Raw genomic sequence first — 25,855 nt, 5'->3', positions numbered from 1 at the left:
ACAGCTGTTAAAAAAGAAGAACATGAAACTGGATGTGGTGGTGCACGCCTGCAATCCCAGCAACTTGAGGCTGAGGCAGGATTGTAAATTCAAGGCTAGCCTCAGCAACTCAGCCTCTCAACTCAGATTTGAGACCCTGTCTCAAATAGAAAATAAAAAGGTCTGGGATGCAGCTCAGTGGTAAAGTGTTCCAGGGTTCAATCCCCAGCACAACAACAAAAACAATAATAATAACAGCAGCAAAAAAAAAAGAGAGAGAACATGACCATAACATACTGACATGATTAGATCTCCAAAATATATTCAATGAAGAAAGCAAGGTACAGAAAAGACTGCACACATAATAAAATATAACAGTTACATAACTAAATGGGGACACATGCTTACTTACTGTATAGTCTGCCTGGAAGGATATTTAAAACAGGTGACAGGGGCTGCTTCTGGGGAGGAAAATTGGGCAGCTGGGGTGGAGGGAAACTCATTGTGCACCTCTGGATACCTTCTAAATTTTGTACCAGGGACAAGCATTATCTGCCCTTCCTAACATGAAAGGATGAGGTAGATCTGATGTAGAAAAATGACTAATATATACTGATAAAGGAAAAAAAATCAAATTGCAAAGCAATACTTATAATGCCGTTGTTATAAAAATAAATCTACCATGAATATATATATACACAAGCACATACTTAAGTTTGAATATACACAGAGAAAGTTCTTAGAGGTGGGCTGGGGAGGTAGCTTAGTGGTAGTGCATGTACTTAGCAAGTAGTACTTACTACTTAGTGGTAGTGCAAGGCCTTAGTTTCCTTCCCTAGCACCATAAATAAATAAATAAATAAATAAATAAAAAATGCTCTGAAAGGTTACATTCCAAACAGCTAAGTGGGCTACCTCCAAGGAATAGTACTGAGGAGTCTTTTCCATTATGTTTCTGTTCTGCTTGAGGGTTTTTTTTTTTTTTTAAAACAAGTTTATAGTTATTTTTGTCACTACCAAGTTTAAGCACTGCCTTGGGATTCTGATCCTCAGAAAGGCTATGTTCCCTGGGTATCTTGTCTTGGCATCCATGTCCCTCTCCTGGCCTCAGGTCACACTTTTCATTGTCCCTGCTCTGTCTACTGAATTCTCACCTACTCCAGTAAAGTCAACTGCAGCCTCCCCTAGGAGACACACAAGGGCTCAATCTAGTTGACTCAGCACACACCTGTGCATTACTGGTGACTGAGGTCTGTGAGGAAGGCTCAGCACTCCTGGGACCTGGTTCAGTGCAGATGCCTTGTCCTGTTAGTTGAGGGGCTGCTTTGTTCTACAGGCCAAAGCTGCTGAACCAGCTGCTTGGACAGAATTTGTTCCCCTTGGGAACACAGATCTTGGACAGGGGCGTGCACAGCCCTTCTCTGCAAACCCTGCAATTGCTGGTATTACCGTCACAGACCCTTGTAGGCCACTTCTTCACAGTACTCCTGCATCTCCACCTTCTTCCTGGGATTTCACAGTGTGCCCTGGACACATAGACCCCAGGGCAAGTCTGTCTTCATATGCCCTTTCTCAGGTGGCTTTATGATCTAACATGAGTGGAAACCCAAAACTCTTGGGCCCCCACACTAACTCTTCTCTCTCCTTGCCAAATGACCAAGGAAATGATGCAGGGTGAAAAAGTGACTTTCCCCAGGCCAAAATGCTACTTGTGTAAGACTTTAGAGGCACCTGTATCCAAAGATAGTGTCCTGATCTGAGACAAGGCACGCCTGGTTCTGCCCCTATGTGGTATAATGATCTTAACAAGTCATTCTTTTGACCCTTGATTTATTTTTCTGTACAGTAGGAATAAAACTAGCTCTACCTGCCACACTGAGGTCTCTAGTATTGAAGTGGGTAAAGATTTTATAACTTTAGAGCATCCTGGTTATTGGAGGGAGAGGCCATCAGTGAATGGTCAGGCCCCATTTGTAAATTTCATAGTTTTCCAGCCCTGCAGGAGATGTTTCGGAGAGGCAATTAGACAAAAGCACTTTAATCCACACTCTCTGCTCCCGCCACACCAGACCTTCTGTGCTTCTGTAACTGCTTTGTCTCTTCCAGGCTTCCTACCTCTCACTTTCCTCTGCTAGAATGCCCTCTCCTGGCTGGAATTCTACCTCTCCATCAATGCTTGGGCCTCCCTCCACACAAAGCCTCCATGCCCTGCTCCAGACATGTGTGCACAGCCTTTCTCTTTCTCTGCAAACCCTGCGGTTGCTGGTATTACCGTCACAGAACTAGTTATCCTTCCCTCATCCACACTCCTGAACTCCTTGGTGACACTGCTCTGACCTACACATCCCTGCAGCATCCCTCCACTGTAGACAATAGCAGAAGTTCGGGAAACACTGTTTCCTGGAGGTGTTTTTGGAAGAGAAGAGCGATCCCTGTGCAGAAGGTGCTAAGGAGAAGTGTTCAGACAGTCTGGGAGCTACTCAGATTAAGCTGCTCAACCTCTTGCCACACTGCCCTTTGGGTCCTTTGTCTTGGTCTATTTCTGAACTCCTCTCTGTACCAAGGTTTGCTAACAGGCCTGGTATTGAGGATAAGGCCACCTGAACTCTGCTTAGCAAAGCAGAATAGAAAGAAAAACAGGGTCACACTGAGCCTCTCAACCCAAGCCCTAACAGTTCTCCTTTGCATCTGACCACAGAGAGCCAGTGGTGGGTTCTCTGTTCTTGGGAAAAAAAAAGGCGCCAGCCTTCAGTCACTGCTTAAATTGGGCAGTGTTTTGAGAACCTGAGACGGAGCAGTTTCAAAAGTGGCAGCTCCTTTGTGGGCCTGCTTCCGCTTGGGTCCATCTTCAGGTCTGGTGGGGGAGGAGCAGTGGGGATGCTTGTAGATTAAGAGGCTGTTAAGGAGGAGAGAGGGTGCCAGGAAGTCAGAAGCCATTGGTTCCAGGGACTAGAGCGGGCTTAATATAGGGAAGAAGTGGGGGTGGGGAGGGTGGGAGAGAGGAAGGAAGGAGAAGGAAAGTGCTAGAGTCCTCTTGGGTATCCAATGGGACAAATATTAAGGAAGGCCAAGGATGGGGACTGGCTCAGTTCCTCAGCAGGTAGGCCCAACTGGATGGAGGGACTGTCTTAGAGGAGACAGGGAGAAAGGATGCTTTGAGGTAGGGTCAGGGGCTGGGTGGGAACAGAGTGAAGGACTGGGTTTTAGCTAAAGACAAATTTGAGTGGTAGTTAGAGGAAGCCAACAAAAGAAGTGGTCTAAGCCTGGTTAAAAAGTAGAGGCACCAAGGTGCCAGGTCTGAAGAGCTGGCTGGAACTGGTTCCAGAAAGTAAAGCAATAGTCTAGATGCTAAAATGGAGCTATTTCCTGGGTTCATTTTTTTCATGGCAGGGGCTAGGGCCTGATAGGAGAGCTTCATGTAAGTGCCCACATGATATGATTTCAGTGAGACAGGAGACAGAGCCTAGATATGGGTCTGGATGCTAGAATTAGCCCTGGGGTGGGTAAGGCAGGGCTCCTGATAGAGGGATGACTAGAGATGATACCACTCAATTCTCAGGAACATTACTCATTAGGTACAGATTGGGGTTGACCCAGAATCCTGGATGGGGTGACTGTTCCAGCTGGGATGAGTATATGTTGCTGCTGACCAGCGACAGCAGAAGGTGGGGCTGGGCCCAGAGCGAACAATCAGCGCCAGAGCGGCGGTGTGAGGGTCGGCTGACCATGGCTGCCGCATGATGCAGACAGAGAGGGATGTGTCAGGATATAAGCAGGGGGAGAAATCAGCTCCCCTCTGAGGAAGGTTGGGTAGAGGGTCGGTGCCCAGATCCGAGGACGCCGCCAAAGGCCAGCCCCGGAATGTGGGCGCGGGTGGAGGGGACGGTGGTGATAAACCCTAGGGCCGGTTAGTGACCCCGGCGAGGAGTTCCTCCAAGAAAGGGTCGGATGGGAAGGGTCCATGCCAGCCCTGAGGGTGGGAAGGCCCGGATTAGCTGCCGAACCTACCTTGCCGCGGGCACAGCGCACCGAGCGCAGGGCGCCGAAGAAGATGGGCAGCAGCGCCATGAGCAGGAGGCTGCCGTAGGCCAGCGCGATGCCCTCGGGCGTGGAGGGCGGCCGCGCCGTGCCGTTGGCCGGGCCGCCTGACTCGGCGCTGCCGTTGTGCGGGTCGCTGAGGGCCGAGTCCATGGCGAGGCTGCGCTCGGGCTCTCACTCCAGCTCCGGCCGCTGCAGCAGGAACGCACACGGAGGGACGGGCGCTGCGGGGAAAGCCACGTTCCCCTAAAGAAACAGGAAGTGACGTGCCCCCTCGTCGTTCGGCGCCGCGCGCGCCCCGACGCCCACGCGCGCGCGCCCTCGTCTCCCCGCCCGCTTGCCCTCTAGCGGCGGCGGCCGGCGCAGGGGCCGGTTGCTGAGCAACCTGCTGGCGGCGGGGAAGGGAACGCTGGACCACTGCAGTCCTCGTCCATCCTGAGAGAGACCTGAGCACTCATTTCCTAGTTCCAGTGGATTTCTTCAATCCCACACTGTTCTGTTCTCAACAAACCTTAGTCTCCAACTAAAAAACTTGTTTATTTATGTGTGCATGCATCCAATATTCCGTTGTTTATTCATTTCTTAATTATTTATTGGGTCCTACGAAATGGCTAGGATCTGGAGACACTGATGGGAACAATACAGGCAAAAGCTCGTCCATATTATCATGAATCTTGCATTTTAGTGAAGTGTGTGTGTGTGGGGGGGGTTAGGAAGAGAAGAAGTGAAATAAATAAAATAGAAATTCTGAAATATAACCTTTGAAGATGGAGCTGGGTGAGGCCCACGCCTGTAATCCCAGCGGTTTGGGAGGCTGAGGTAGGAGGATTTGCGAGTTCAAAGTCAGCCTCAGTAACCTAGCGGCACCCTGTCTCTAAATAAAATATAAAAAGGTGCTGTGGATGGGGCTTGGTGGTTAAGACCCTCTGGGTTCAATACCTGGTACCAAGTAAATAAATAAACAAAGATGCCGTGTATAATTATGTACGGTAGCATGTAAATGCAGATAAATAATCTGGAGAAAAATAAAGTAAAAATGAGAGTGGGTAGGGCTTTCCAATGTATTAAGTACCTACCATGTGCTAGGAAATAATAATCCCTTTATAGTTTATAAGCCTATATAGTTTCAAGCATCATGGCTCTTATCACAATTAGAAGAAATTACTTAAGTTATTTTTAATAGTGGTTCTTAAAATAGAAAATATATGCACAAAGTGAAAATTCAAAAGTACACAAAGATAAGAAAGACTCCTTCCCTTTTTTAGGTTTCTGCCTTACCTTCCTGAAGGCAATCGGCCTTAATAGTCTCTTGTGTATCATTCTAGAACCTTCCTGTGCATTTACAAGCAATTTGCTGATCCTTTTAATTAACAAATCAGTATCGCGTATCTAGCACACAGGTAGTGCTTTGCCTAACTCTAGGAACTGTAGGGCTATTCATGAGATAAACATGGACCTGTGCAGTGAGTAACACAAGGACACCATCTTAGGTTGGTGCTCAAAGGAGATTTGACACCTAAAGGGGAAAGGTGGAGCCGGCCAATGTAAAGATGCGTATGAGGGTCCTCAGGTGAGGAAAGGCGCTATGAGTTAGAGGAACCAAATGATATTTGGAGGAAAGGGGAAAGAGAGCCAATGGTGACAACAAGGTCAGATTGGCCAGTGTGCATCATGGTGCACTGGGCCTGGTTGACTGGCATGGATTTTATTCTAAGAGAAATGTGAAGATAGTCTAGGGTGTCATGCAAGGAAATTATATATTTTTGGATCTGGAATGTCCCCTAAAGTCTCATGTATTGAAGGCTTAGTTCCCAGTACAGCTAGTTTCCAATATAGGGCTTTGGGAAGTGAGTGGATCCTAGCACTCTGATCCCAACAATGGCTCAATCCACGGGTGGATTTGGAGCTGGATGGCCTATTGGAGGTGGTGAAGACTGTAGGAGGTGGGACCTTATTGAAAGGACTGGTTCCTTGGGGGTAAACTACATCTCCTCCTCTTCTCCCCCATTCTTCCTGGCTACCACGAGGCGAGCAGCTTTCCTCTGCCACACCTGTCTTCGGAGATGTTTCTGCTTCTTCTCATCCCTAAAAGCATTAGAGCCAGCTGATGTGGTTGGAAACACGGAAACTGTGAGTCAAAGTAAACTTGCTCTTCTAAGTTGATTTCCTGAGGGATTTTGTTAGAGTGCTATAAAGCCGACTAGCACAACATCCTTACTTTTATTTGGTAATTATTTAATATCTATTTTCTCTGCTTGATTTTATGCTCCATGGAGGCAGACAGACACCAGGTCTCTAGCATCCATTGATGAATTTCCAGCACCTGAAATCATGCCTGGCTTTAGTGGGCACTTGCTGAATGAATGAACAAACATATAATTTTAATTCTTTTTCTTTTTCTTTTTTGGTACTGGGGGTTCAACTCAGGGGTGCTTTACTGCTGAGCTACATCTTCAGCCCTTTTTAAATGTTTTAATTCTGGGACAGGGTCTCTATAAAGTGCTTGCTAAATTGCCAATTCTGGCTTCAAACTCTTGAGTCTCCTGCCTCAGCCTTCCGAGATTGCAGGCGTGCGCCACCATGCCCGGCTCTTTTGATTTTCAAAACAAATTGACACAAATAGGAAATTCCTGAGGCCTCTGATTATGCTACTGCTGCTCTACCTAAGAGAATGTGGTGAAAGCAGGTGGAGGAAAAACTGGAGAAACCTGCCGCCCGAAGAGACCTGCCACTGGAGAAACCTTGGGCCAAGCAGTGGAGAAGAAAGTTGCCCTCGGGGACCTGACAGCAAGCCAGCCTGGAACTCGGAAGGGAAGATACACTACTTAAAAGGCTCAACACAGTCAGCTGCCAAAGGGAAATATTTACAGAGCTTAGATGGATTATTACCGAGCAGGCAAAAAAGAGGGCACTTAGAACTGAGCCATTAAGTTGAGGCAGTAACTTGATAATCAGTACAGATGGTGTAAAATCCAGTGGCCTAAACCAGGCCGGCAAGGCAGCATGCGTCAGGCACCATAGCAGTAATTTTATGCATCTTCATCTGTAGGAGATGATTGGTCCCAACTTATAGATGAGAAAACTGAGCGTTGGAGAGGCAAAGTTGCCTGCCCAGGTCACAAAATCAGCAAAGGAGGAGCAGAACCTTGAACAGGTCTGTAGGCCTCCAAGCCTCTGCTTTTTCCAACATTCCAGCTACACAGAGGCTAAGGAGTTTGGACCCAAGAGAGTAATGCTGATCTGGGCCGGGTGGTGTGGTTTCAGTTTTGCGATAAGATGGACATGGCTTGAATAGAAGAGTGGAAGGCAGTCTGTCTTGTGCATTCATATGTTATGGTTTGTTTCTGAAATATCCTCCCACCAAAATTCATGTTTTGAAGCTTGGTCTCAGGGCAGCAGTGTTTAGAGTTGGTACCTTGGGGAGTGATTGGATCATGAGAGTTCTAACCTCATCAATGCATTCATCCATTGATGAATTCATAGCTTACCAGGCTACCTGGATGGAGGTGGCAGACAAGTTAGGAAGTGCGTCCAACAGGAGGAAGTAGGTCCCTGAGGATGGGCCCTGGAAGGGGATATTTTGTCCCTCTCTTCCCTCTCGCTGTGTTTTGACCTCCATGAAGTAAGCAGCTTTGCTTTCCCTGCCATGACGTCGTGCACCATAGCAGTAACTTTATGCATCTTCATCTGTAGGAGATGATTGGTCTCTCACCACAGGCTCAGAAACAATGGAGCCCAAATGACCATGGATTGAAACCTCTGAGACCACGAGCCAAAGTAAATCTTTCCTTCTCTAAGTTGATTTTATCTGAGTTCTTTTTTGTTGTTGTTGTTGTTGTTGTTGTTACAGTGATGGAAAACTGACCAGCACATTCAGTAATTCAGGCCATAGAATCTGCCCAGGAGTCAGACTCAAGAGTCTTCTCATCCGAGAGCAGAGGATTAAAAGTTGGAGACGCTTCTGCTTCCTGCTGGGCTGCGCCCTTAATTTGGTTTGGCCTGGAGCAGATCTGGCACCTCTCCTTACACTTCAGGGCAGGAGACTGTGCACATGACCCGGGGAATCAAGGAGTTGACATGGGTTCAGAAAGCTGCCGTGGAGGCTTCTGTGTGGAGGGCTGGGTTGCTGGCTTGGAGCCCACTTGTCTTGATATTCCCTGGAGATGGGAAGGAGGCAGTCGGAGCGTGGGTGCTCTAAGGTGAAGTCTCCACATGGGGTTACTTTCTTGGAAGAAATCTGAGCTGAGGTCAAGAATGAAACCTGTTAAGGTCTGGGATAGCTAAAGTACCAAACATTGTTCCAAAGAAAGACCCAGCTTCCATTTTCCCACTTATTGCTGTGGCCAGTACCATGGATGGATATCAGACTTTCCATTTTTTCCCTCATATACATTCACTCACACACACACACACACACTCACACACACACACACACACACACACGTACTATTACATATTTGAATTGTTCCTGTAATGACAAACAAGGATCATCTGGGGATGCTGAAACCACTGGGACAAAGGTTGTTGAGGAACCCGATATTCATGCAGCCTCAGTGCCACCCCATAGATGGCTTACAAGTTATGAAGAGGAAAAGTTTCCTAAGATGAAGTGACCTGTGGACACTTCCTTAACCAGATGATCAAGCTTGGCAGCATCGATAATGGGACAAAATGATAAGATTCAATGGGTCGTGGGGACTACATCACCTGCATAGTGCTAGACATGCCAGACCCTGTTAACCTGAGTTCTACTAATGGGAAAGATGAAGAAAAGTCCCAAAAAATCCACATTGCGGCCTATTATACAAGGCAATTAGCTGGAACTTAAAAAAAAATATATCACTGATTTGAAAGACAAACAAATCCAAAGCAAACAAAACCTCCTAGACCCAGGTGTGGTAGTGTATGTTTATAATCCCAGCAACTCAGGAGGTTGAGGCAAGACGATCATAAGTTTGAGGCCAGCCTGGGCAGCTTAGTGAGACCCTGTTTCAAAAAAAAAATCAAAAGGGCTGGGGATGGGGCTCAGTGGTAAAGTGGCCCTGAGTTCAAGTTTCAATCCCTAGTACTACCAAAACAAGCAAGCAAGCAAGAAAGCAAGCAAAAACAAACCACAGATTATTCTAGATGAGAAGAATTGAAGAGAAGTGAAAATCAAATGTATCTCCCTTGATTAAATTGTGGATCACAACATATATTTTTTTTAAAGATAGAGAGGAGAGAGAGAGAGAGAGAGAGAGAGAGAGAGAGAGAGAGAGAGAGAATTTTTTTAATATTTATTTTTTAGTTCTCGGCGGACACAACATCTTTGTTTGTATGTGGTGCTGAGGATCGAACCCAGGCCGCACGCATGCCAGGCGAGCGCACTACCGCTTGAGCCACATCCCCAGCCCCACAACATATTTTTTAATGCTATAAAGAAAAATTTCAGACAAGTAGGGAAATGTGAATATGGATTGTTTGTTAAATAATATTATTGGAGCCGGGTTGTGGCTCAGTGGTAGAACGCTTACCTAGCAGGTGTGAGGCACTGGGTTCAATCCCCCGCGCAACATACAAATAATAGTAAATAAAATAAAGTTATAAAAATGATATTATTGCATCAATGGACAATCTCTTGTGGATAGTAATCTGTGGTTCTGTAGGACCTTGTGGTCCAAGGTGAGGTCCCCAGGCTAGCTGCATCGACCTCATCCAGCTGCCTGAGAAATACAGGATCTCAGGCTCCACTGGAGACCTGCTTTGTCTCCCTGTGACTCATGTGAACACTCAGTTTGAGCAGTGCAGACTCAGGAGAACTCCTCATTTGAAATGCCATGATCTTGATCCTTGTGAGAGAATCTGCTGGAAAGCAGTAAAACTCTGCATAAGTGTTTGTTCTTCTTGCTGCCAAGGCCTTAGGGCCTTTAAATGTATATGCTCAATAAATATTTGCGTACAAATGGATGAATATACTATTCCCTCCTCCTAGTATTCTCCACCCTCCCACAGCCTTTCAGGCCCCCATCCCCAGCAGGATGGAGATGGCAGTACTGCAGGAGTTTTATTTTATTTTAGGAAAAAAATATATTTTTTAGGTGTAGATGGACACAACACAATACCTTTATTTTATGTGGTGCTGAGGATTGAACCCGGGTCCCGCCCGTGCAGGTGAATGCTCTACCACTGAGCCACAATCTCAGCTCATATATATATATTTTAAAGTTTCAACAGTTCTTTGTTAAGTAAAACCACAGCATGGCCTAGGTGGAGAGGAAACATCTAAGGTACCACCAATATGGCTGGTTTGCTCAGGCCTGATTTCTGTACTTCTACATATACCATATGATAGCACAACACCACTCCTCCCTTGCTCCCTCAAGGTACCAGCTAAGTCAGAGGATGGATCCACACCGAGTGGGATCATCTGTGGATGTCTGTACACAGGGCATAGATGTGAACCAGCATTGCCTTGGGTCCCCCTCAAGGTCTCTCCTTTCTCTTGGGTATTTCTTTTTTTTAAAATATTTATTTTTTAGTATTCAGTGGACACATCATCTTTGTTTGTATGTGGTGCTGAGGATCGAACCTGGGTCGCACGCATGCCAGGCGAGCGCGCTACCGCTTGAGCCACATCTCCAGCCCCTCTCTTGGGTATTTCTATTCCCTTATTTTCCTTCTACTTTCAAAGAATTGACATTCCAACATTTACTAGCCAAATTTTGCCACTTGCTTATATCAGTTCTTTGAAATATTATTGCCTATGATCCAGAACATGTTCTTTGCATAACAGAATCTAAAAGTTGTACACATCACACAATGTAATTCAATGACTATTTCCAAAAGAGAAAACAATGATAAAAATTCAGTTGCCAACTTGGAGGATTTTAGACATTCCCAAGTGTTCTATTTTGTTTCTGTGGCCTGAAATTTCTCACTCAAGAAAACAGATTTCTTTCCTAAACATTTACTGTGCTTTTGCAGGAAAGGCCAGGTAGGCAGGCTTAGGATTGGCTACACCCCCAGCCATGGCCCTTTATTTATTTATGTATTTGTTTTTGTACCCCATGGCGAAGTGTGGGGCAGGGTTGAACCAGGGCCTTGCCTATGCTAGGCAAGCTTTCTACCACTGAGCTACATCCTCACTGGAAGCAAGTTTTCTCTCTGACGAACTTCTCCCAGGGGAACAAATTAAATGCTTTCCAAACTGGAGCATAAGTGTGCCTTAAATATCAGGGTCTGATAACTGGGATATAGTAGCAGTTTTAAAATTTCATAAAGTCATAGCTAGAAGGTGTTTTGGCTGTTTTGCAGATGGTCCACCTTATGTTCATCTTCTGCATCATCTTTATCATTATAGTCCAGTGCCTCATCCGGGGACACGTGGTCCTGCTGTACCAGGGGACCAAAGATTTGGGTTATAGCTCCTTCATCTGGGCCACATCTGACAACAGGTTCCAAAGAGACTCAGTGTCACCTGACTCATCACAGAATACGCAAAGTCACAGCGGCTCCCATCTGGCCCCACTTACTCTCCTCACCATACGAGTTTTATAAGAGAAAAGAAACCAGGATAAAACTCTGCTCCTTTAATTCCTTGTGTTTGGACTGAGATCCTCATTTGGGAAAATCTTTTTAGAGGCCCCAAATGCTTATGTGGAGATGTATCTAATACAGCGTTTTCAGCTTCATGATCCTAGAGAAATTTGCACATGGGCTGATCAGGGGACACACCCAGGATTGTCCTACTCTGTGTGGGTGTGGCTGTGGGCTCCCGTTAATGCATGTTACTAGGGAATAGATGGACAAAGTGCCAGATGCTCACAGTGGGACAGCAGGCAGAAGCAAGTGCATGGCCAGTTAGGGTGACGCCGCATTCGATGTAGGCAGGGCAGTCCTGCTTTATGCCATTTGTCCTGGTCTGATTATAGAGCCCCTTTTCACTCTCAAAATGTATTAGGGGCTGGGGCTGGGGCTCAGCGGTAGAGTGCTTGTCTGGCACGTGTGAGGCCCTGGGTTCAATCCTCAGCACCACATAAGAATAAAGGTATTATGTCCATCTACAACTAAAAAAACTTTTTTTAAAGTGTATCAGTGTGGATGGTAATCTATGGTTGGTAGTTCAGGGTCCTTAGAAGCAGAGCCTGCAATTTTGGGGAGAAGGGAGTATTTTCAGAAGGCAGGGAGTGAGGGAAGGTAACAGGGTCTCAACTGGAGATGTGTTCCCCCAAGGGGAGCTCTGGGGCACAAACTGAACCAGAGGTGTTCTCACCTGGGGGCAGGGGCTCCAGCCCAGCCCTCTGACCCCTGCATCTGTCAGTTACTGGCCACAGCCAGGGATCGGGGATCAGGCTCATCTCCCTGGCTGGTTGGCTCCTGTTGGACCAAGGGCACTTCTCCAGAGAAGGTGGCAGCTGAGTGGTTTTCAGCCAGTTCTCAGCGAGTCAGAGGAAGGCTCCCATCACCCAGCCTCGTCGACATGTGCAGATCTCATCAAATAAGCTGAGCAGTAAGAAAAGTGTACAATATGATACTTGTGGAAGTTCTTACTCCATCTAACAAGGATGTTCACACACACACACACTTTTTGAAGTGCTAGGAATTGAACCCAAGGCCTCGTGCATGCAAGGCAAGCACTTTATCATCTGAGCTATATCCCCAGCCCAGGATGTTCACTTATGATAGAATTCCTGCCAAGCACATTCAAGTGGTCGCCTATTAGGGGGATGGGAATGAGAGTGGGAACTGGGGATTAAGACAAAGAACTATGTGCAGAAGTAAGATACAACAGGGATCTTGTGAAAAGTGCTGATAATAGTCTAGGAATGAGCATAATGTGGTTTTCTATTTTTTTTCCCAGTGCTGAGGATCAAACCCAGGACCTTGCACAAGTGCTCCTCCAGTGAACCACATGCCTGACTCAGGAGCGAGTATAATGAACTTAACCCTTTCTTCCTGACATTCAAAAAAGATCATGGAAGATCTTTGAAGTCTTCAGGAGAAATTCACCATTTGAGTTCCCTTTGTTCTTTGTTGGGTTGCGATGGAGCCTGGATTTACAAAGAGATGGCACGTGCCTCTCTGATGGTGGATCAGCATTCTTTGGCTGACAGGGCTGGAAGCCTGGCTCAAAGCACTTTAGGTAAAGCAGAGAACATATCCAAGGAGGAGGAGAAGAGCGAACCCCCTGCCCAGAATGAGTAGGGCTGGCGCTGGGCCTCGAGAACTCTTAGAAGCCAGGACATCCATGCATCCTTTCTTTGCTTTTATCTGCTTACTGTCTATCCTCTTTCACAGCAAACCTGCATGCTACAAATGGCAGACTCCATGGACTGAGTTAACAGGTTGTGATTTGCCTCAAGAACCTGGGAATTCCTCGGGTCTGAGCCTCCTTGGTTTAACTTGGTGAGGGGTCTCCAGGGTACCCAGCTCTAAGGCCTCTAGAGTGGGAAAGACTTCCATTACTGGGTCTGCTGGCGAGAGTTTCCACCAGCTCAGGCTCAGCCATAAGAGGTTGGCATGATGGAACACTGGAGTCATACTGTTAGCATCACGTACGTATCTCCAGGTGAATGTCATCATCAAGCACAGGTGTATTCCTAGGGAGGGAGTGGAGTGTTATGTATGGAGGGTACCTTGACCTTAAGGGGACAGAAGAACCTAAGGGACCTGGGTTCCAGGGATGAAATGGCCATTCTACTTTGCATTAGGAAGGAACTGGAATTTGTAGGAGGCAGAGAACAAGGAACCAGGAAAGAAGGGGAGGATGCAGGAAGGTTGGAGTCATTGAGGTAGCTCTAGCATGAGGCCGAGACTCTAGGCTGAGAGGCGAGCATTGCCAGCGTGGGTAGCCCAGGGCCTTGCTTGAGGCTCCCACGTGAGCCATCTGGTGACCCTGTCGGCAGTACAGTCCCGGAGTGTCCTGGTTCATGGGAGTATGAGCACATCAGGGATTTCCAATCTCCATGGACGCTGAGTGGTAGGAGGTATAAACTGAGGAGAGAGGATCTTGGAATCAGAGGAAACCACAGTATTTTGGCTGCTGAGTGAGATGTGGATTGGTCGGGACAGGAATAAAAGTGAACAAATAGGGGCTGAGGATGTAGCTCAGGGGTAAAGCGCTTGCCTCTCATTATGAGGCACTGGGTTCAATCCCCAGCACCACATAAAAACAAATAAAGATACTGTGTGTTCATCTACAACTAAATAAAATTTTTTTTTAAAAAGAGAACAAATAGATGAAAGGAGAAATATGGTGGCTTTGGCTGGGGTGAGGCCATGGAAAACAGAAATGGACATGATTAAAATGAAGTTGGGACATTTCTGTATTAGGATTCTATTTAGGAAATAAAATGAAAAGGACTCCCTGTTGGGGTGTAATGGAGCGGGTAGTGTGACAACTGGGTTCCTGAATTGATCCACTGAATGAGGAGATGGGAGGATCCAGGGAAGCAGGGTGTCCTTGGCCGGCTTCCTCTGCCCATCTACAGAACTTGCGGTAGTGCTCTCTCCCTCCAGCAGGGGGCAGCCTAGGCCAGTTAACAGGGTCAACCCCCAAGGGTGTGGCTGTGTCCAAGATGAGCCCAGGAACTCCCACAATGGGACAGCCACTGCTTGGGCTATGGAGCAGCAGTAGACCTGCTCTAAGACTCAAATTTAACCTTTGACTTTGGCGTTGATTCCAAAGAAACCTGGGCACATCCCTGTCCGAGGCTGCTGGCCAATCCAAGCCGCATCATCTTTCTTGCATTATTTCAACAGATTCCTAATTCTCCTAGAGTTCCTTCTCCATCACACCCCTTTGCTAGAAGCCCTTCAGTGACTCCCCATTCCCCTCAAGGTAATTTCACACTCCTCTCCTTGGCCCATCTATGCTGCCCCTGCCTAGTTGTCCAGCAACTTCAGAATAACCATATTTGGCTTCTTCTCTTTTTTTGGGGGTGGGTACTGGGGATTGAACTCAGGGGCACTCAACCACTGAGCCACATCCCCAGCCCTATTTTGTATTTTATTTAGAGACAAGGTCTCACCGAGTTGATTAGCACTTTGCTTTTGCTGAGGCTGGCTTTGAACTCGAAATCCTCCTGTCTCAGCCTCCCGAGCCACTGAGATTACAGGCAGACTCTACCATGCCTGGCTATTTGGCTTCTCTTAAAGATTTAGAAGGTCCCTGCATTTTTATAACATGCTAATACTTACTGAGTTCTATGTACTAATGACAGGCACTGTCCTAATTTGCCCAAGGTCACACAGCTTGGGTTGTGTCTATTAAATAGAATACAATGAATGGGATGAGTGTACAAATGTTAATCTTTTTCATGGTTAAGGAAACAGGTACAGAGGATTATGAGGATTTAAAGACAGCAAACAGCACTAGAGATTGAAGCCAGGAAGCATTGTGTGCTTATCTAGCGTGCAGACCCCTGGCTACTAGGCCCACTGCCTGACAGCAGTTTGGTGACTGGATTGTGCTGCCCACTCTCCCACCCCACCCCTTTTTGGTGGTGCTGGAAATCAAGCCTCATGCATGCCGGGCAAGCATCCTACTGCTGAGCCACATTCTGAGCCCCTGGGCTCCCCTTTTAGGTGGGGAATGTGCTCTCTGGTCACCAAGTGGCATGCTTCTTTGTATACCTGCTTGGTTCCTGGGGACTCAATTTTACAGAGAGTGCTGTTTGCTTCTGAGGGCAAGAACAGGGAAAGAGAAAGGAACTTTCAGATGAGGTGGAGGGAAAGAAGGTTGGTGGAATCCAGACAAGGAATTCTCCTGCCCCAAGAGATGGCCAGACTGTAGGGACGGAGAGAGGGTATGCTTGGGGAGGCTGGACCCAGGCTGATAATTCCAGCCTCCAGCAAGACTGCCCCCCTGGCTTCCCTCCCTGTCCCCTGGCAGGGAGGAGCCTCTACTAAGAATGGAGTTGAATTTCCCTCCCATTTAGAAAGATAGGGGTTGGAGTGCAATTTAACTTCATATTTGAGAAAATAAAGAATTGAGTATTTCTTTCATACCTGACTTTGGGAGTTAAGATTTTCATCTGATGGAACAAATTTTAACTATTTTTTAAAAATTATTTCTGTCTTTATGAAATACACACACACATATGCTCAATAATTGTCAGGCTAATGGTAATTTACTTTCATGGAGTACTGACTTCTCTTTCATGCATTGTGCTTAATATTTAAATGTATTCACTAACTCACTTAATATTCATGCTGGGAACCAAGCCTCATGCTTGCCAGCCAAGCACCCTATCGCTGAGCCACATTCTGAGCCTGGGCTGCCCCTTTTAGGTGGGGAATGTGCTCTCTGGCCACCTCTTGGGCAAGCATCTTTATTTTCCTTGTTTTATACATGAAGATGAGGCACAGAAAGGCTAAGTAATTTGCCCAAGGTCACACAGCTTGGGTTGTGTCTATTAAATAGAATACAATGAATGGGATGAGTGTTCGACTTCCCAGTGTGTACCCTGGTCTCCTTTGCCCCAGAATGTCTCACCCCACACAGTTATATGCCATAGTATAGAATTGCACAGCCTGAGGGGTAGGAGACTGCCCAGAGCCTTCGGTGATGAGTTCCTGAGGATCACAGGGTAACTCCTCAGCCCTGGGACTGATTCTTGGTCCTTTCCAATAACTCTGGCTTCTCCTTCTAGCCTCTTGCCCACTCGTGCCTACTTTCAACATATACTGACTCCTCGTGGGTTTTCGAGATTCTTTTGAGTCACCCTGCTTTTGCTCCCTGTGCTTGGTGCCTCCTTCCATTCCTGACATTCCATTGTTCTAAGAGTTTCTAGCAAGACAGGCCAGCCCTTTAAGCCGTGGTCAGGCCTTGTTGAGCGATGTCAGAACATTAGATTGCCTCTGGGTCCAGCAGCCCAGTTGGAGCTGGAGGTGAAGGAGGTGATTGTGGAACAGAACCCTCATCCCCATCTCTCTGGTGGAGACATGGATTCCCAGAGACAAGCCTGAGAAAAGCCAAAGAGCGGCCCAGGCTCAGAGTGGGGTGGGATGGAGGCCTCTGGCCTCCCAGCCCAGGCCCTTTCTACAAGGGGAACTGGATTTATCCTAAGGCTCTTGCCTGTCAAGAGGTTGGTGGCCTTGGGTGGTGATTGCCATGGCAACTATCTCTGTGGAGATAGTGACCAAGGAGACTGTTGCCATGGCAATAGCTACCAGGTATAAGAGACAAGTGATTGGCAGCTTTGTGTGGCTGCCAATTACAAGTGTTGGGGTCTTACCATCTCAAAAACAGCTCGGTTCTGAGCGCAGTGCCTGCAGCCTCCCCCCCCCAGGTCATTTCCTTTGGAGGGCAAAGGGTGTTGAACAATTTTCGGTCTTCAGGGAGCCCCAGCTAAAGCTGCAAACCCCTGCGATGCGTCCTCCGATAAGCTCAGAGCTGGTTCCCAGGAGGATGAGCTGGCTTGCAGGCAGCCAAGGGTGAGATGCCGTGGGAAGGAGATCCTGACGGAGGCCGGAGGAATGTGGGAAGCACCAAGCAGGCGGAAAAACGGGGGTGGGGAGTGGGGGTGTCAGTGCAGAAAGGGAGGCCACTGTGTGAGCCTGGGGCTGAGGACGGGCACCTGGCCGCCCCACCAGTCTGCTGGGCCACGTCGGGCACGTCTCCCTCCTCCTCAGACCTCTGATCTGGGTCAGTGCTGTGGAACAGGTTCGCTTCGGGGTTTATCTTAAGGCTCTTGGGTGTCAGGACGTTGGCGCCCCCCATGATCGCCATAGCAACCATCTCTATGGAGATAGTGACCAAGGAAACTGTTGCCATGGCTCTGGCTACCAGGTACAAGAGGCAAGGGATTGGCTGTCAGTTCTGCCTGGAGACAGATTCTTCTCCTTCCCTTTCTACTATTATCTGCTGAAGTTCAGCGTTTGTGGGGCCAGTTACAGTGAGTGATGCCCAAAGAAAGAGTGACAATACAGGGATCCGTGTTCTTAGGTCAGGCTGGGTGACCTTGGGCTGGTCTCTGCTTCCCTCTGGCCCTTGCTTCCTTTTCTGGAAAGTTAAGAGATTACACAAGGTCCCTTTACTTCTAAGTTTCTACCATGCAGGAGACAAGTTGTAACCCAAAGGGCTGTTTCTGGAGTCATATGGAAAGTGGCAAAAACCTTTCTGTCCCTCACTGGTGATCCGCACCGCCCTGGATAACCCTGCTACAGCAGGTGTCACCTCTTTTGTAACTGTGAGAAGGCCTGGGGGTTCCCAGAGGAGTGTCCAGAGTATACATTATGCTGGAGGGCACTTGGTTATTAACAACTAGCAAGATGGTGTCCACATGTTTTAACAGCTGGCCTGGCCCTACCTCTGCCTACCAAACACCAGGCTCGGCAACAGCCTTGCCTGTCTCTGATGGTGGGATTATGGGCACTGAGCGGAGTTAGGGAGATTATCTGCACAGAGGGTCCACACTGACGTCCGTCCTGGAGATCAGGATGCATGTGGCCTAGCGGGTGGCTCTCAAGTCCAGCTCTGGGCAAGACTCCGGCAGTCAGATGGATCCTTCCCGGTGGCTGCACCCTCCCTGAGTCAGCTGTGCGCATCCCCAGAGAGTGGAGTCTGCCAATGTCTCCGTTCCAGGGCGGCCGGTACCCAGACAAGTGGGCAGGGCGCTGCAGAAGCTGGCAGAGCGGAGCTGGGAGCCCCCGGAGGAAGCGGGAGCTCAGGACGCCTGCTCCTCTCCCAGGAGACCCGGCCTGGGCTCATGCCAGGTCCTCGGCCTCCTGGCTCTGCTCCTCCCCCACCCCGCCTCGAGCCCAGAGCACCCCCCCCCACCGCCTCTCCCAGCAGGACTTTGCAAACAGTTTCTCCGGATGGATGGATGGACGCGGCTGCGCCTCCTCCCCACACACTTTCCATTCCCAGCCTGAGCCCCAGCCAGGGTTCCTCAGGAAAATTGGCTGAAAGAGACATTTTCCATGCTCTTGACTCCTCTGCTGGGTAGCTGTCCTTGCTCCGCTCTCTCCGCTCTCTTTCCAGTTGGTCACCCAGACCCAGAATGGGGGAGGGGCTGTTGGGCCAACCCGCAGCTGCTCATCCACCATATAAAAAAACTTTAAAAAAATGTTTCCACCATTCACTTTGATCTGTCCTTCGCTCCCTGGGCCTCAGTGTTCTGATCTGTGGAAGGAGTTGGCCACCTGAGGAAGCAGGCTCAGTTAGCAGTGGGACATTTCTGATTTCATCCTTAGCCTTGCTCATTACTCACTGAGAACTTTTGGGCAAGTTACACGACATTTTGAAGTCTCAGTTGTCCTCATCTGGAAAATGGTGCTCTCTCTTACGGTTGGGAGGATTAATGCAGTAAGTCAAGGAAAGGGCTTCACTCAGTGCGTGTGGCAAATGCTCACTAAACACCTACTAAAAATTAATTGCTAGCTGGGCATGGTGGCACACGTCTATAAACCCAGCAACTGGAGGTGGAGGCAGGAGCATTGCAAGTTCAAGGCCAGCCTCAGCAATTTAAAGAGGGCCTTAAGAAGTAACTTAGTGAGACCCTCTATCAAAATTCAAAACTAAAAAGGGCTGGGGATGTAGTTCAGTGGTAAAAGCACTAGGGTTTAAATCCCCAGTACCCTCCCTCCGAATTGCTATTTTGGGGTGCTTTACACACCCCAAAGGACACTTCTATCTAGGCAGAGAATTAAGTGTGGAATAAGTAAGTCTAAACTAAGATTTTTTTTTTTTTAGCTTGAACAAGATCTACTTTATTAGAATACAGAAAGTTGAAATTAAAAGGAAATGAAAGGGCTGGGGATGTGGCTCAAGCGGTAGAGCGCTCGCCTGGCATGTGTGCGGCCTGGGTTCGATCCTCAGCACCACATACCAACAAAGATGTTGTGTTCGCTGAAAACTAAAAAATAAATATTAAAAAAATTCTCTCTCTCTAAAAAAAAAGGAAATGAAAGTGTGTTCCAGAGACTACAAATGCAGGCAAAGCAATTATCACTATAATAATATCACAGAAAACATGGAGTATCAGAAAATGTGGAAAATCATTAGGGACGAAAATGGATATTTCAAAGTAATAAAGCATTTTTGCCAACCAAGAGGAGGTAACAATTGTAAATATGCACACATCTGATGGTGTCATCTTAAATACCTGCAGAAAGTTTATTGGCAAAAAGGAAAGGGCCACACAAAATCATGGTGGAAGATTTCCTTTTCTTTTTTTAAATTTTTTGGTGCTTGAGATTGAACTGAGGGGCACTTAACCACTGAGTCACATCCCTAGTCCATTTTATTTTTTATTTTGAGATAAGAGTCTTGCTAAGTTGCTGAGGGTCTCGATAAATTGCTGAGGCTGGCCTGGTATTTGTGATCCTCCTCCCTCAGCTCCCCGAGTCTCTGGGATTACACGCATGCACCGGCATGCCTGGTTATACATGCCCTTCGACTAGCAGATTTGAGTGAGGGCAAAACATTTGCATTCCTCTTAATTTCCATAAATAAGTGGAACATGTTATGGTCCATCCATCCATACTGTGGAATAATTTGTGGCATGAAAAAGAACAAGGTAAAGAAAAAAAATTAACTGAAAAGAGAAATAGACACATGCACAATTATGGTTGGAGACTTCAATTCTCTTTTTTTTTTGGGGGGGGGTACCAGGGATTGAACTTAGGGGCACTCGGCCACCAAGCCACATCCCCAGCCCTATTTTGTATTTTATTTAGAGACAGGGTTTCACTGAGCTGCTTAGTGCCTCAACATCTCTGAGGCTGGCTTTGAACTCATGATCCTCCCGAGCCGCTGGGATTACAAATGTGTGCCACTGTGTGAGCTGACTTTATTGGAACACTACACCCAAAAGCAGCCTAATATTATTATTTTCAAGTGTCTGTGGAACATGCACCAAGATAGACCACAAATTGAATTATGGAACAAGTCTCAAGTTTGCAATTGAATTTAGCTAGAAATAGATAACAAAAAAATATACAGGAAGCCCTCAAGTATCAGGAAATTAAATAGCATACATCTGAATAATGAATAGAAACAAGAAATCATAAGGGAACTCAGAGAATATTTTGAACTGAACAATAATGAAAGAAACAATATATTAAAATGTGTAGTATTCATCTAGAGCTTAGAAGGTAATTTTTTAGTTTTAAATACTTATATTAGCAGAGAAGGGCTGGAGGTGTAGCTCAGTGGTAGAGGACTTGCCTAACATTCATGAGGTCCTGGGTTCAATGCCTAGCATTAGATAAAAGTCTCAAATAAATGATCTAATCATCTATCTAAAGAATGTAGAAAAACGAAATAACTTTCAAAATAAGGTGAATTTATATGTACTGGCATAGATAGAAAGCCAGGATACATGGAGTGAGAAAAGCAAATTATAACTGATATGTACGGCATTGTGGCAAAGATTGCTTGTTGTCCCTCAATGCCTATTTGGAGCTGGTGCATGGCTGTTCAGATAAAGAACATTTCCTAAATTCCTGTACAATTAAGCATGGCAATGGAACTAAGTTCTAGCCAATGAGATGGAAGCTGAGGTAGTTATGTAGGAGTCTTCTGAGACTGTCTTTTTGGCTCCTTACTGCCTCCTGCTGCCTGGAATGTGCACACGATGGCTGCAGACGGAGTAGCCTATTGTATTGGACGTGGTGGAACCTCAAGATGGAGGGAGTCCCTGGTTCCTGTACTTGTAAGCCTCCGAAGCGATTCTGCACTTTTTTGTACCTGAGAGGGAAATACACTTTTATCTTATTTCTATCACTATTCTTTTGGGTTTCATTTCTTGCAACTGAACTCAATTCTAATGCATATGACCACGAATCCACTGATGTGAAAAAGCAAATGCTTGTAATCCTAGTGACTCCGGAGGCTAAGGCAGGAGGATCACCAATTTGAGGCTAGCCTGGGTAATTTAGTGAGACCCTGTTTAAAAGCAAAACGAAACAAACAAACAAAGCAAGAACTGAGGGTGTAGCTCAGTACTGCAGAGGACAGTGGGGATGGACAAAGAAATATATGTGTGTGATTTTTGACTTTGTAATCACCTTCCCCCCAGACCATTTGCTTCAGCATTAAGGACAGTTTACATAACAGTGAGTCCCGGGGTGGGGCTGCTTCAGTGTTGGTGAGCTCGGTAACTTGATTTCCTCCAGAGCTCAGGTGCTTCCCATCCTTGGACTTTGCCATCCTGTGGCTAGATCCTGTCATGATCACAAGATAGTGGCTACAGTTCCAGACGTCACATTCATGTATTCCAGTGACCAATAAAAAAAAAGGGGGGGGGTTGTGTTTGTTCCCTTCCACTGTGGTTTTTGTATCCAGTTCTTTTTAAAAGAGGAAAGAAGCTTTTTCTAGATCCCACTTCATTGGCCAGAGCTGGGTTGTAAGTCCCCCTTTAAATCCCTGTCTGGCTTAAAGCAAACCGGATTTATTCTGGATTCCACAGAGAAAAGGAGAACAACGGCAAAATTGTGGTTCTGAGAGTGTGGAAGAAAAGAAAAATGGCCAGGGCCGGGGCTGTGGCTCGGTGATAGAGTGCTTGCCTAGCACGTGTGAGGCACTGGGTTCGGTTCTCAGCACCACATACAAATAAAATAAAGATTTTGTGTCTACCTAAGACTAAAAAAAAAATATTAAAAAAATCATCAACAATGAATAAAAATGATTTTGCCCCTCGCCCCTCCCCCTCAGCAGGAGTGCCGATGTTATTCCTTTCTGCCATATGATTGCTTTCTCAGGCCCCCAAGTAGCTGGGGTCGGCCACAAGACCCAGTTTGGCCAGTGAAATAGGAAGGGAAATTTCTGGGCCAACAATTTTGCCGCTATTAAAGAAAAGAATCCTTTTCTGACCTTTTCCCTTCTATTCTTACTTGGGATGCTAGTAGAAGGATGTGGTGCTTGGAATTGTGGTAGTCAAATTATAACCCTGAGGGAAATGACTAGAGAAGTCGACCAATGTCCTGACATTTTAGGGCCGATGAATCAACTTTAGAATTGCTTACCTCCGGACCTCTTGTTAGAAAATGTTCTTATAAGGATTCCTATCGAGTGGAGCTGTAGGCAACTTCACAGATAAATGCATTTTTAAAATTTTTTTACCATATATTCCCTGTTGTTTTGATTTTTTTCTTATAATGAAAATATATTATTACTATGATTCAAAGTTCAGTTTAAAAAAATACACCACCTGGCATCCTTGGTATCCCAAATGCCAGGGAAAGAGAGGCATTCTTGGAAAGAGGGAGAGAGAGAAGTCGAATAGGGGAACAAGCCGTTCTTTTAATTATGCACTAACTGTGTGGGGTAAGGGGGCCTTGCAGGCTGGAGAATGGCAGAGAATACATTTCCCTGTCACTCTTTGGGTTTAGACCAAAGGTTATAAAACGTCAGCCTCTTGTCAGAATTTGGCTGGGTGGACCTATTCTACCCAGGGTTTTTATTTCACTGTTTTTTTTTTTTTTTTTTTTTTTGGTGGAATTAGGGACTGAACTCAGGGCTTCCCCCATGCTGGGCAAGTACCCTACCACTGAGCTACAGGCCAGTCCTGCCCAGGGTTTTTAAAAATTGGAATTAACAATAATTATGTAAGCATTGAGCTATTTCTCATAAAGATATGACTTCCTGTTTTTTTTTTTTTTTTTAGAATAACTGACATATCTAGCCAGCCTCGGTAGCACATGCTCGTAATCCCAGTGGCTTGGGAGGCCGAGGCAGGAGGATTGTGAGTTCAAAGCCAGCCTCAGGAACAGTGAAGCACTAAGCAACTCAGCGAGACCCTGTCTCTAAATAAAGTACAAAATAGGGCTGGGGATGTGGCTCAGTGGTCAAGTGCCCCTGAGGTCAATCCCCAGTACCAAAAAAGAAAAGAAAAGAAAAAAAAAAAAAACTAACATAGCAGCAGCAACTGACATAACACCTGGCAGCAGCTGGGATCATCTCTGGAGAGCAGGGGCTGGGTACGCAGCTCAGTGGGAGAGCGCTTGCCTACCAGGTGAGGCCCTGGGCTCCATCTCAGGTGCCTTCAGTTTGCCACAAGCCTCGATGCTCCTTAGTGGCCTCGATCCAGTCCCGCTTGGCTGGCTGTGTTGCTCGTTTGACTCTGGGCATTTCCGGCAGCAGCCTGTGGTTGTGGTTTTGCATTAGTGCAGCGCGTCCCATCGGTGTGTGGACGGTCCACCGTAGCTTTATAGACGGTCATGTGCAAAGTATCGACTCTCATTCAGTCGATGGGCAGAGGCTGCAGGGGACGGACTCTGCAGTGGTCGCCCTCACTCAGAACTGCTGTCAGAATGGTGGAGCTAAGATCCAAGAATACCCTTGACTGCTGTGTTGGGGCACCTGGGGTGTCACCTACCCTAGTGACTCAGACTTCTGATGACACACTGCTGGGAGAAAGGGATCATTCAGGGGCAAATCCCATACCTGTGGGGAGACAGGAGAGTTTTCTGAGAGATGGGTAGACATTTGCAAGGTGAAGATTCAGGGAAGCTGATGCTCCTGGAGAAGAGCCGGCCTTGAGGAGGACTGGCCAGATCAGCCTCCCAGGACTGTGGCCCAGCACCTGCCATCCCCGGGGTAGGAGAAGCCCTTTAATTTGGGGCCTTTCCTGTGTATTCATTAGAAAAGGCTGGAGAGAGGAGTAAGAGCGGAGATGTAAACTTACCCTCCTTCCTGCCCTTCTCCCTTCCACCAGGGTAGGCAGAGAAGGGCTTCCCAAAATGTCCAGGTGCTCATCCCTGGAAGGTGTGAATGTGTAATGCTACATGATAAAGGGGAGTTAAGACTGGGCTGAAGTGGAGCTTGCTCATCAGATGAGTAAGTAAGGAAATTATCCTGGACTATCCTGGTGGGCCCTGTAATCGCCAGGATGGAAGCAGAGGTCGAGAGTACCAGAGAGATGGCGTGGCCTGACAGTGCCGGCTTTGAAGATGGAGGGAGGCGCCATAAGCCAAGGAAAGCAGCTGGCCTCTGGAAGTTGGAAAAGGCAAGATAAGGGACTCTCCTCTAAAACCCCCAGAAAGGCCAGGTGCAGTGGTGCACGCCTGCAATCCCAGGGGATCAGGAGGCGGAGGCAGGGGATCGTGAGTTCAAAGCTAGCCTCAGCAACTTAGTGAGGCCCTAAGCAATTTAGCAAGACCCTATCTCTAAATAAAATATAAAAAGGGCTGGGGATGGGGCTCAGAGGTTGTTCCTGACACCAAAAATGAATAAATAAATAAAAATAAAAAAATTAAATCCCCAGAAAAGAAAACAGCCCTGTTGACACTAGGATTTTAGCACAATCAGATCCATGTTGGATTTCCACCCTACAAAATTGAAAACTGAGGATAATAAATTTGTGCTGTATGGAGTCACTAAATTTGTGGTGATTTGCAGTAAAAGGAAGCAAACTGCAGGCTGCCTGGGAGGGCCTCGGAAGGGTGACAGCGTAGCTTGCTGCCTCCTGACAGCTGAGGGATGACACCTCCAGATGGTCTCTGCCCAGCTGCCCAGTCCCCCCGCCCCCCGCCCCTGTGTTTCTCAAATGAGACTCCAGAGATGGGCTGTAGCAATGTTTCCCTGCCCAAATCCCGACTCTCACCACCTAGAAGAAAATGTTTTCCTGCTGTTGAGCTTTGGGGTGGTGTGTTTGTGTGTGTGTGTGTGTGTGTGTGTGTGTGTGTGTGTGTGTGTGCACGCGCAGGCGCACCAGGATTAATGGGATGGATTCTTATGCAGCACCGTAATTAGAATAATCCCTCTATCTGGCATACATTCCCAGCCTTTTTTGTTGTCTGGGATGTGGTTTTTCCCTCAGGTAGCCTTTCTTCTGGGATGGCCATGTTGGATTCTACCCTCGAGGGTAAATAGTGGTTAACTTAAGCTAATGATTGGGTTTGAAGGTGGTCA

General features: G+C 47.0%; 1 protein-coding gene across 3 annotated transcripts in view; it reads right to left on the bottom strand.

Moving 5' to 3' along the window:
• The window catches only part of Hm13 (histocompatibility minor 13), a 43,715-nt gene extending 39,417 nt beyond the window's left edge, over nucleotides 1-4,298 (bottom strand). For 2 of the 3 annotated variants that reach the window (XR_013439625.1, XM_078051576.1), the window contains exon 1: nucleotides 3,988-4,298. Coding sequence is in view for 2 of the 3 variants with exons in the window: in XM_078051576.1 (XP_077907702.1) it covers nucleotides 3,988-4,170 (183 nt within the window). In the remaining variant the exon portion in view is untranslated. The remainder of the gene's footprint in view (nucleotides 1-3,987) is intronic. The other variant, XM_005320574.5, reaches the window with a different exon arrangement.
• Nucleotides 4,299-25,855: the final 21,557 nt, after the last annotated feature.

The sequence above is a fragment of the Ictidomys tridecemlineatus genome, chromosome 5 (genome assembly GCF_052094955.1).
Source record: "Ictidomys tridecemlineatus isolate mIctTri1 chromosome 5, mIctTri1.hap1, whole genome shotgun sequence".
NCBI lineage: Eukaryota > Metazoa > Chordata > Mammalia > Rodentia > Sciuridae > Ictidomys > Ictidomys tridecemlineatus.
The sequence above is the reverse complement of the archived record's forward strand: the minus strand, read 5'-3'. Positions and strand labels throughout refer to the sequence as shown.